Here is an 11,937-nt window from a genome sequence, read left to right as displayed (position 1 = left end):
GGCTAGGGGGGAGCTAGGGGGGAACTAGGGGGGAACTAGGGGGGAACTAGGGGGGAGCGCCGCCATCTTTGAGTTAGAACTCTCATATATACACTACTTTTGCCGCTGTCAAACCTATAGGTACCCGGGCTTTATCGTCTTGCAACAGAAAAAACACTTGTTTTGGCCCGAGAATAGATGCCAGCGTTTCCAAGGATCTTATTGTGGCGACACAAAAATGTTGATCGACGTGAGCCTTATGGTGATCTGCCTCAGGGCGACTCAATTTGACACGCACAGTGACTACATGCCTTTTACCCTCCAAAGTGGTATAATTTCTTGGGAGCAACCGAAGATACGTGCCACTCTTCGAAATTTGAAATCCGTACTCCTTGAGCTTCTCATGGAGGTCAGTAAGTGTTCGGCAACTTCGAACAATTTCTGAGCGACGCCGTTCCTCCGCAGAAGCACCAAATATAGCCAAATCGACAATAGTTTTTAACAATTGCGGTTGTTGCTCTTCCATGCGCGGGCGACCTGGGGCAGAACGCGCCTTAAGAAGATTAGCTACATTCGGTCTCTGATTGCAAGCAAGTTTAATCTTTGATTTTATTGATAATCTATATGACTGAGAGTGACGCATATGTTGCTCCTTCTTCCGTAGCTCTATTGTGCAATTATCAATTTCTCGGCACAGTTTCGTCACATCACGCGTCTCATTTTCACTGGCGCCCAGAGAATCCCTATGACGAACAGCTAAGTCGAGTTCCATTTGAAGAAGGGAAATCTGATTCTTCAACTTATCCTGTGCAGGAGTAGCATGTACAGGTTGCGGTATACAGCTGCTTGCACTTGGTGTATCCGGTGAATTCTCGTCGCTACACTCCAAATCTTGATCTTTACGTTTCCGAGCACCTGGAATGACCGACATTCAAACGACATGGAAACATTGAAATAATTGTTTTATCCTACTAATATTATAAATGCAAAAATTTGTGAGTATGTATGTATGTATGTTTGTATGTTTGTTACTCTTTCACGGGAAAACGGCTGAACCGATTTGGCTGAAATTTGAACTGGAGATAGCTTAGACCCTGGAATAACACATAACACATAGGCTATACTTTATCCCGGAATTCCCACGGGAGCGGGGCCCCGGGTAACAGCTAGTAAATTATATATAAGGGACTCATAAGATACTTGATGAAAAGTGGGTGTATATGTGTATATACTGTGACGTGGTATTTCGTACCCCGTCACTTTGTTTAATTATCGCATTCCCCCAGGTGCAGATATCGCTAAAAATAACGAAAGCACGTCTGAGGCCAATACTCCAAAAATGAACGACTAATTATCTTTAAGTTGAATTCTCTTTACTGAGCTAATTGTATGCTATTTTCTAATTCTGTAATGCTCTTCGAGAACCATCTGCGAGACCTTCGCGTCAAGATACCAAGACATTGCCTGACAGGGGTCACGTACCAGCTCAACATCGACCACCACCGACTACAGACGAACGAATACCGCTGAAACCACTCCCGATGGATGCCTATCTAGTTGTCGAACAGGGTCGTGCGTGATGCACAAACAGCACCTCCAACTATTTGAGACTTATCGGCCAGGAGCCGAACCACGAACGAATGCTTCTACCGCTCGGATGCATCGTCAGGCGGCGTACAGGGCTGTGCGTCAAAAACACAACAAAGCCTCCTGTCGACGATACTTATCAGCCTGGAGCTGAACCGACCCTAACATCTACTAAGTCGTTGACTATCCAATAGAAGACGGTTTTCTCTTCACGAACCATCTTATCGAAGGACTGTGGCGTGGAATAGGCTAATGATATGCTGACCACGTGGATCTGGTGGATCTAGTGTGGGGATCCGGGTTGAGGGCCATCACCACCAGATCGTTCCGGCATGAGGGCTTCGATGAGCGAGGGCCGGGATGCAGCGCCGACGAAATAGCTACAACGGGGAGTACCAGTAAAGCAAGGAGTGAGTTACAGTCGATCGCAAGTCCAAAGGACCGGTGACGTAATATTGCCGCACACCTCAATATCGCAACACATGAGCAGTACGACCCCCCCCCCCCCCCCCCCTCTCACCAACGATACCGCATAGCTGAAGGAAGACATCTCTAACCACGTTCCGACGTCCCGATACCTCGATACCTGTCGTCGAGGGAAAAGAAAAACAAGCGGCGAGGGATTATCGCCGCCTATCCGTGGACCAGGCCACGCGACCTGCTGGTCCAATTAAAATACCGCAAATTTTAGGAAGAATCACGTGACAGCAGCTCGACGAAAATCAGGATCATCGCTCATCTCGTCACTTTACGTTCAGTTACTGATACTAACAGACGTGTTCTTATTATCGCTACCAAAGTTCGTCGTACCGCTATTGTATCGCATCTATATCGCATTCTATACCAGTTTCTATCTTCTTTCACGTAAGTGAGGTTCCTTTTCTATTTTGTGAAGCCACGAGATTACTTGCAATATATCGTACCTTTACCTTTATCTCTCTCTCTCTTTACCTTGCAGTTGGTCTGCTTGAGCCAATTGGGCTCGTATCTTTTCTCTTTATCTTGCAGTTGGTCTGCTTTGAGCCACCTGGGCTCGTATCTTATTCTCTCTTATCTCTTATCTTGCCCCTCTCTCTGTCTTATTGCAAGTAACTTCGCGACTAGTTGACTATTACTTACCCATTGTAGTGACTATCGCTTTATCTTATTATCTTTCTCTTCTGGAATATTTGAATGTCTAATATCGCTGTCTAGCAGCGCGTTCCGTTGAAGGATCAATTTTTATCTTAGCTACTGAGCATTGCTATTTTGTTATATTTTCTCTGATTAGTTTCTATCTGTCTCTTTACCTATTATCGTTGATTATCGTATCTTAGTGAGAGTACCGCGGGAGCGATCTTATATCGCTGCGCGGTCCCGCTCGTCGTTCATTTGACATTGGAGTATTGTGCCGTATCGCATAACATCTTTTTCACTATTTCCTTCGCTAATATCGCTGATCGTAGTTGTCCGTAGTCTATTTGGTTTGCCGTACGTTGCATATTAATTATCTCAAATATTGTTTGTCTTATCTTGAATTGCCTTTTATCGTACCGAATATTATCTCTCTTTCTCTCGCACTTACCGCAAACTAGAGACTACGTATTATCTGTTATTCTCTATATCTTATGCTAATTTTCCAATTGACCTGTCGCTTGAATGTACTTTGTAATTCATAATTCCCTGTCTGCCTCTTTCTGATTATTCTGGTAATGTGATAACTATTACAATTGTTGTATTTCGCATGTGTTTATCATCGCTTCTCATATTTTATGATTTATTTGCTTACCGCTTAATTTAAGTACAGTATATCTTTTTCTGTTCTGCCTTTCTATCATAAAACCGTGTTAATCGTTACCTTTAATATCGCGAGCTTGCGCATATTTCCCGCTTATTTGGAAAACGTTCCGTTATTTATTAACTCTCTCGCTTAACCTTTCTCTGGCTGTAACTATTGTTAATTATCGCATTTATCGTACTTGTATCGCAAACTCTTCAGCTACTTGCTTGTCATTAAACTTATCGCTTCTTGTTTAATATATTTGATATTATTCCTGCTTCACCTGTTTCTTATTTTATCTATTGGATTCGACTCCGCCCCTCTACCATTATCTTGTCTCTCTGAGCGAACTGTGCAAAACCGTCGTAGAACCTGACCTTACCTTTATCTATTACCTTTACCTTTACCTTTGTCTTTTTCTCTAATTATCTATCTTTGACGCAGGTGCGTCTGGCGCCCAACAATCGTATCTTTCTCCCTTAGTATCTCTCTCTATCTAATTATTTAGGTTAGCGACTGCGCCGTAGGGTAACCAATTATCGTTCTATCGTTTTTTACCCTCAAAATTATATTGGTTACAATACACACACTTAAATAATCCCACTAATATCATAAATGCGAAAGTTTGTGTGTATGTGTTTGTATGTTTGTTCCCTTTTCACGCCTCAACGACGGAACGGATTTGGCTGAAATTTGGTATGGAGATAGCTGATACCCTGGATTGATACATAGGATACTTTTTATCCCGAAAAAATGCACGATTCCTGTAGGATCGCGGGTAATACCGTGGGGCAACAACTAGTTATTTAGAAATTAGCGCTGCAATTCAATTTTTCTTCATCATAAATTTGTAATACATTTGGGATGTTTACTACCTGTTGAGGTGCTTTTAATAGTGTCATTGCCTTTGACAGTAATTTCGGAACAAATCGGTGAGACGGACATCGTAGACGTAGGAAGTTTTACAGGTAGACTTGGCTCATTGGATGTCATTGACAAAATAGGAGTGTTTTCGCTGACATTCTGAAAATTTAATAATTTAATTATTATCGTGCAAGTAAAGATAATATCTTGCAAGTAAATCAACCATCCCCAGTACTTAATTTTATTTTTTTCTGATATTGGAATAAGAATTAAAAACGGACACAAACCATGCATATCCTCATATTTTCACTAAAATAATGGGTATGTAATTAATATATGTATGCAAGATAATACTGCCATCTTCCATTAACAATGAATCTTTCAGTTCAATAGTATGAATTATGAATAAGTAGTAATAAAAATATTGTATATTTTATTACTGTTTATTAACATATAAAAAAGCGCCAAATGTGTTACAGTAGCAATATAACCTTCACTTTACACCACCACGACTTACGTTTTACTTTGTTTTTTATGTTAAATAAACCCATGCCTAGTAGACAAGATTCAGCTCAATACACCTACTTTTTTAAAGTTTAGCGAGCGGTGATTAATGTAGGCATATGGGGCCACGTGATGTGTATTCAGCATTTTTTATGAAATGGAATATAATATTCCTATGCGCCAATGACTACTGCTAAAACTATTAAAAACCTAAGAGATTATTTAAATAACTTTCTTATAAACCTAAAAATAAAATAACATCTTTTGGATTTAAGTAAAACTTAAAGTAGATATTCTATGCATATTTTATCTATATTTATTTTCTCAAAATCAAAAATGTTGTAAGATTTAACAGTAACATTTATACTGTAAATAAACTAGAGGTAAAGTCTTATTCATTAGGACTATCCCCTTAAATAGATACCTACTAGTTTTAACTTACCTTTTTAGAATTAGAACAATAATAGAGAATATTGGAAGATTTCCTTGCTTGGTGCTTTCGGCGGTAATCTAGTAAAAGATCATTCGCCCACTTCATAAATTCTTCTTTTGTAGTATATTTTTTTTTCGCATTAGCCCACAACTCATCGAATTCTTTCTGACAGATACTAGGTTTTTTTCCTGTCTAATACTCTGCAAAAAGGTCTTTATACAGATCACCTACTTGAAACATTGTTTTATTAATGTAAAACGTACTAGGTATTATAACGGTTTATGTATGTATTCGGCGCGAAAACAACAAAATAACTGGCGATTGGCGTACCGAGCCGGGCGGTCGTCGGCGGCGCGTGAGAAGATACTTCGTTCGTTGCCTAGTAACGGCGAGTCAAGGCCACACTACACGCCGCTTTTCGATTTAAAAATCACGCGTTTGAAAAAATAATGAAAAAATAAATACACGTGATATCTTATTACACCCCCCTCCCCCCCTGTGACATTTCGTGATTTTTGTCAACCCCCCCCCCCCCCCCTTTTAAGCCTCACGTGATTAATGGACGGCCCCTTAAATAATTGAAGCTAGAAATTCTGCGGTCAAATCAAAACACTCAATGACTGACGTTTCCACCCGTAAGAAAGAAAAAACGACAACCGACAGTACTAACGAGTAACTATACAGACGCTTTTACATATTTCTATATCTTTCCTTTCATTTATAACTTTTTCACAATAATGTCACACACAGAAAACTGTTCTTGATTCTGTTAGGTATGTATTGATATGCTATATAATTTTTGAACTACTGGTAAATTTCAAAAATTAACGACGGAGCCAGGAATCGAACCTGGTATCTAGCGATGCTTTACCGGAGCCTTACTCCACTAGACCACCTAGCCGCCCTCAAAAATTATATACGTTTCACAAAATGAAAATTGCCTCGTGATTAATATTAATATTGATGATGCATATCCGCATTTCAATATTAGACGGTCATTGACCGTCTTACGAGCTTCGCACCAAGAAGCGTAAGATTCCAAAATGTAAATACTTACAGACATTCTTACAAATTTGTGTCTTGAAGAGGAAGAACACTTTCTATATTCACATTGATATGCTATATTCGCAAGCATAGCGTTTATGAGAGTGGGAGCGAATTCGCACGTATGTGTGTGAACAAGTATGTGTGTACAGGAGCGTGCGCGCAGCGCGGCAACGCGAGCGCCGGCAGATTGAAAATGGCTATCGTGCTCGCCACTGCTTGTATCTAGAGTGTAAGTTATATCTGAATAAATCTAAGACATCTTTGAGATTCACGAGTTATTATTTATAACCTCCTCTCCTGCATCTGCCATATTTTGCACATACATAACAAATTGGCGACGAGGATCAACATTTTCATTATATTTTCGGTGCCAAAAACTTCAATAAAATTTCGCTCAAGTCTCCACGTGTTGCATACATTATACATACGTTCAAGCCTACCCACGTGTCTCGCAAGTGAACTTCGCTTAGCTTCCTTCTTGTGATTTAGTGCTAATTACTATAGTGAAAAATACTTTACATACATTTAACTACGTTTAACTCTTGCCTTTCCACTTGTGCATACATCCGTGCGTACTTTTCATGTTGTGAAATTTAACGGTGTTTAGTGCTCCAAAAAGTTTTTTGTTTGTTGCTGTGTGTGTTATTGCAAGTGCTCGTGAGTGCAGAAAGTTCATCTCAATCTCTCCAAAATTGATTTGTTCAAATCGTTCGCGAAGCTTGGAGGCGGAAGCACTAGCGAAAGTGAAAGTGATTGTGAGAGTGAGACCGAAAGTAAACCTTTGGCATCGGTCACTGAAATGTCAGCACCACAGCAACCTGCCCCAGCAGCCGGAGCGGCAACCGGAGTAGCAGTTACGACTTCAAATGCATTACATATCACACCGTTTATCCCGGGGGAGACGTCTTGGGCTCGTTGGTTGAACAGATTCGAGGGCGCTTTAAAAATTATGAAAATCGAAAATTCAGATAAAGTAGTGTATCTGCTCCATTTCGTCGGCGATACAGCTTATAATGCTTTGTGTGATACTTTTGGTGAAACGCAAGTCGATCAGAAGTCCTACGCCGAACTTGCGGCTAAGTTAAAAGAATTGTACGCTCCTCCGGTGTTAGAAATCGCCGAAAACTTTAAATTTAATTCGCGCAAACAGCTACCTGGTGAAAGTATTCAAGAATTTGCAACGGCTTTGACAAAAATGAGCGCCAACTGTGGATTCGGCGATCACACATCAAAAGCCTTACGTAACCAGTTTGTGTTTGGCCTTGCTACGCCTCGTATACAAAGCAGGCTTATAGAAACCAAAGATCTCACTTTCGAATCCGCCCTCTCTACGGCTCTTACAATGGATACTTGCGATCGTGGAACTTCTTGTATACGTGACAGTGCGTCAGCCGTTAATTACCTTAATGCTCAAAAGAAGAGATCTGACGCATCGAAAAAGAAAATTGCAAACTCTGCTCCAAAACAGCAAGTGCCTCCGGTGGATTTCACTAAGCCCTACTGTTTCAGGTGTGGAAATCCAAACCACAAAGCCTTCACTTGCAGACTACCTACGTCTACAGTTTGCCTTTCTTGTCAGAAACCTGGACATCTATCCAGAGTTTGCAAATCTAAATTTAATCAAGTACACCAAGTTGAAGATACCGAGTACACTGATGAGGATTACTACGGCGTGGAGATCGTGGACATTCAAATAGTGGATTCTGAGGACGTCAACTGCCTGGCTCTCCGTGAAAAGTTCATCAAGCAATTCATCGTCAATAACCAGAAGGTCGAGTTCGAGTTAGACAGCGGTGCAGCGGTCTCACTGATGTGGCTCGAAGACGCAAAGAAGCTTTTCCCAAGATCCCGGTTGCAGCGCGCCTCAATACAATTGGTAACATACTGTAAAACTAATCTTAATGTACGCGGTCTCATTAAAGTCATTGTAACATTTGAAAACACTAAATTCAACTTAGACTTGTATCTTACTGATGTAAACCGCCCTCCGTTATGCGGTCGCGAATGGATACATAGTTTCATAAAAATGCACGGCGCGCAAAGCCTATTTACACCTATACTATAAGTTAATGTCAAAGAAATTTCCAGTTTCGATAAAATTGCGTTTACCAAAGAATTGTCCGTTAAATACAAGAATGTAGTTCGGCAAGATTTTTCCCCTATTATAGGACTGGGACTTGTCTCACTAAAACTCAAACCCGACGCCAAGCCGGTGTTCTACAAGGCTCGGAACGTGCCCTTCCGCCTCGTCGAGCCAGTCGACTCAGCCCTGGATAACTGGGAATCTTACGACATACTTGAACCGGTGCCCGCCTCTCTCTACGCAACTCCTATCGTCCCAATATTGAAGAAGGATGGAGATGTCCGCATCTGTGGCGATTACAGTGTCACCATTAATCCTCAACTCATCATCAACGACTGCCACATGCCTACTACAGACGAAATGTTCATGGATCTGGCGGGTTGTATCTGTTTCGCCCGCATCGACTGTTCTTGGGCCTACATTCACATGCCTGTCGATGAGGCTACGGCGGACCTTCTTACCATCAACACGCCCCGCGGATTGTATAGGGTAAAACGTATGTTATTTGGTATAGCTGCTGCGCCAGCTATTTGGCAGAAAAGAATGAATTTCCTTTTCCGCTCTATAAAAGGCGTTTGCGTCTTCCAGGATGATTTGAGGTTGGCTGCCAAAACTCTCCCCGAGTTAATTGCTTTAATTCATGTAGTGTTAAAAATTTTCGATGAGCACAACATTAAAATTAATCTACGTAAATGTTCCTTCTGCGACTTGGAAATTTGTTTCTGCGGTCACGTTATTAATGCTCAAGGTATACACAAAGATCCTACCAAATTCGAGGCAGTCACTAATATGCCCCAACCTCAAAACATCTCTGAATTGCGTACATTTATCGGCATGGTGATGTATTATAATCGCTTCATCAAAAATGCAAGTACTGTACTAGCTCCGTTATACAATCTGTTGAAAGAAAACTCTAATTTCTCTTGGAAAAAAGAATATCAAGATGCTTTCGAATCCATCAAACTTGCCTTTACTAAAGATACTTGCTTGACATTCTTTGACCCAAAGAAACCGCTTATTCTTGCGACCGATGCAAGTCCAGTCGGGGTCGGTGCTGTCATTTCCCATAGCTTCGAGGATGGTACCGAAAGGCCTATTCAATTTGCTTCTCAAAAATTAAACAAAGTTCAGCAAAAGTACAGCCAAATCGATCGTGAAGCCTACGCCATTGTTTTCGGTGTTAAAAAATTTTATCAGTACCTATACGGTCACAAATTTACTCACATTTGCGACAACCGTCCTCTTGTACAAATCTTCAGCCCAGATAAACCCCTACCAGCTTACAGCGCCATGCGCATGCAACATTACGCTATTTTCCTACGCGGGTTTATCTACGATATCAAGTATCGCAGGTCGGAATCTAACAGTAATGCTGACTGCCTTTCGAGACTACCTCTTGCTATGGAGGGTGACACGCCTCACACCTTAGATGTTATAGAAGTCTATCACGCGCAGACCCTACATATAATGTCTGTTGACGTCTTCGATATGCGAGAACTTGTAAAAAATGATGCGAAAATTCAATCGGTCATCGAAAATTTGCGTGCTGGTAAAAATTTATCTCCTAAAGACACCTGGAATGTCGACCCCAGAGAATTCTCTGTTGAAGATAATCTCTTATTCAAGTCCGATAGAATTGTTATTCCAAAAAAGCTCCAACAGAGAATTCTTGAGGAACTGCACGTCGGCCATTTCGGCATCGTAAAAATGAAAAGTTTAGCGCGAGGCCATTGCTGGTGGTCCAATATTGACAAAGATATCGAGAACTTGGTTCAATCTTGCGAGTCTTGTTTGCGCAACCGAAATAACCCAGCAAAAGTGCCTATTCATTTGTGGGAACCTGCCACCAGACCATTTGAGCGAATACATATTGATTTTGCAGGCCCCTTCATGGGCGTAATCCTGTTCATTCTTGTAGATGCCTACTCCAAATGGCCAGAAATCCGCGTTGTCAAAAACATGTTAGCCTCAACTACCATAGATGTTTCTACCGATATTTTTGCTCAATTCGGCTTTCCGGAAGTACTTGTTTCTGACAACGGCGGCACTTACATTTCTTCAGAATTCGAATCATTCCTAAAACTACACGGTATTGCTCATAAATTCTCTGCACCCCACCATACCGCCTCAAATGGTCAGGCTGAAAGGTTCGTTCAAATGATCAAATTTGCTTTAAAAAAAGTCGACGATAAAAAGAATGTGAATGCTAGTCTAAGGAAAATATTAATCCAATACAGAAACACACCGCATAGCACTACCGGTAAAACTCCAGCAGAACTATTTTTAGGGCGTAAGATAAGATGTAAACTGGATTTGTTGAAGCCAGTAGTAGCCAAAGAACAAGCTATCAATGTAAAAGCTTGTAAATTTTCTATAAATCAAAGAGTACTAGTCCGTAATTACACTAAAAATAATAAATGGGTCTTCGGTAGGATTCTAGAACACAGGGGCAATCTGTTATTCAAAATTAAATTAGACGACGGAAGAATCTGGATTAGGCATGCTAATCAAATCTCTGCTATAAAAGGTACCTTGAAACAATGTAATGACTACGACTACTTCGTACCTGAATCGGAGCACGTTTCTCTGTATGAATCTAACAATGCCTCCGCAAGCGTGCCCACGACAAACCCAACTATTGTAATTAACGAGCCAGATGCTTCATCTGATGATGCAAGCAATTCTAGACCTAAGCGTAAAACCAAAAGCCCTATCCGCTTCCCGGATTCTGAAAATTACTTTGGTGATAAAAGCTCCTAAAGCTTTCCTTTCTCACAGGGGGAAGTGTTAGGTATGTATTGATATGCTATATTCGCAAGCATAGCGTTTATGAGAGTGGGAGCGAATTCGCACGTATGTGTGTGAACAAGTATGTGTGTACAGGAGCGTGCGCGCAGCGCGGCAACGCGAGCGCCGGCAGACTGAAAATGGCTATCGTGCTCGCCACTGCTTGTATCTAGAGTGTAAGTTATATCTGAATAAATCTAAGACATCTTTGAGATTCACGAGTTATTATTTATAACCTCCTCTCCTGCATCTGCCATATTTTGCACATACATAACAGATTCAAGAATATTTTATTTCTTGGATCAAGAGTATGCTATTTTTTAAATACAAATATCACATATTCTTGAATGAAGAATACTCAGCACTTGATTCAAGAATATTTTAATTCTTGATTGAAGGATTGTTTTCTTTGTATGTAGGCCATTTTTTTTATTTTTTGTATTACAAATCAACCCTCACATGTATATCCTGCTTCTTAAATTTTCATTTTTCAGTTACAGCCCATTCAAAATTTTGCTCGGATACAACGTGTTTTCACATTATGTTTTCAAGTTCAGAAATGAATGAATTTCTGAATAATGACCTTTCATATTCGTTTGCTGAATGTTTGCATCTTTTATTCCATAATATTCATTGGAACAGTTTCATTGCTCATTTCTGTTCAAAGCTCGAATCATTTTTTGTTTCACAAATAAAGATACGTTATCGTCGAAGAGAGAAATAATGACCAACTGTTCACTTAAGTACCACAGCGATTTATCATTTTTAAACAAGCTGTTTTTGATACGGAACTGTTTATAGCTTTATACTCAATCAAGTCTTGCATCAAAGTTAAGTCATTGTGTGGTGCCAGAATCGCAGATGGAGCAGTGAACCAAGCTTTTAAATATATTA

The 11,937-nt window shown here is 40.5% G+C and overlaps 1 protein-coding gene across 1 annotated transcript; it reads left to right on the top strand.

The window, feature by feature from the left end:
* Nucleotides 1-217: 217 nt before the first annotated feature.
* LOC124293441 (uncharacterized protein K02A2.6-like) lies at nucleotides 218-11,016 on the top strand. The gene is made up of 4 exons (XM_046734299.1): nucleotides 218-388; nucleotides 6,892-8,135; nucleotides 8,262-8,745; nucleotides 8,845-11,016. The coding sequence occupies exons 1-4, from the start codon at nucleotides 218-220 to the stop codon at nucleotides 11,014-11,016; spliced, it is 4,071 nt and encodes a 1,356-aa protein (XP_046590255.1).
* Nucleotides 11,017-11,937: the final 921 nt, after the last annotated feature.

Source organism: Neodiprion lecontei, chromosome 3, assembly GCF_021901455.1.
Source record: "Neodiprion lecontei isolate iyNeoLeco1 chromosome 3, iyNeoLeco1.1, whole genome shotgun sequence".
Taxonomy (NCBI): domain Eukaryota; kingdom Metazoa; phylum Arthropoda; class Insecta; order Hymenoptera; family Diprionidae; genus Neodiprion; species Neodiprion lecontei.
This window is presented reverse-complemented; position numbering and strand designations above follow the sequence as displayed.

What these genes read in the sequence shown, in the direction of transcription:
- LOC124293441 (XM_046734299.1), top strand. Translation starts at nt 218, where the DNA reads ATGTTGATCGACGTGAGCCTTATGGTGATCTGCCTCAGGGCGACTCAA. An exon ending in TCCTTGAGCTTCTCATGGAG is followed by an intron (nt 389 to 6,891) that starts GTCAGTAAGTGT and finishes TCGTTCGCGAAG; the next exon opens with CTTGGAGGCGGAAGCACTAG. An exon ending in CGCCCCGCGGATTGTATAGG is followed by an intron (nt 8,746 to 8,844) that starts GTAAAACGTATG and finishes TGCGTCTTCCAG; the next exon opens with GATGATTTGAGGTTGGCTGC.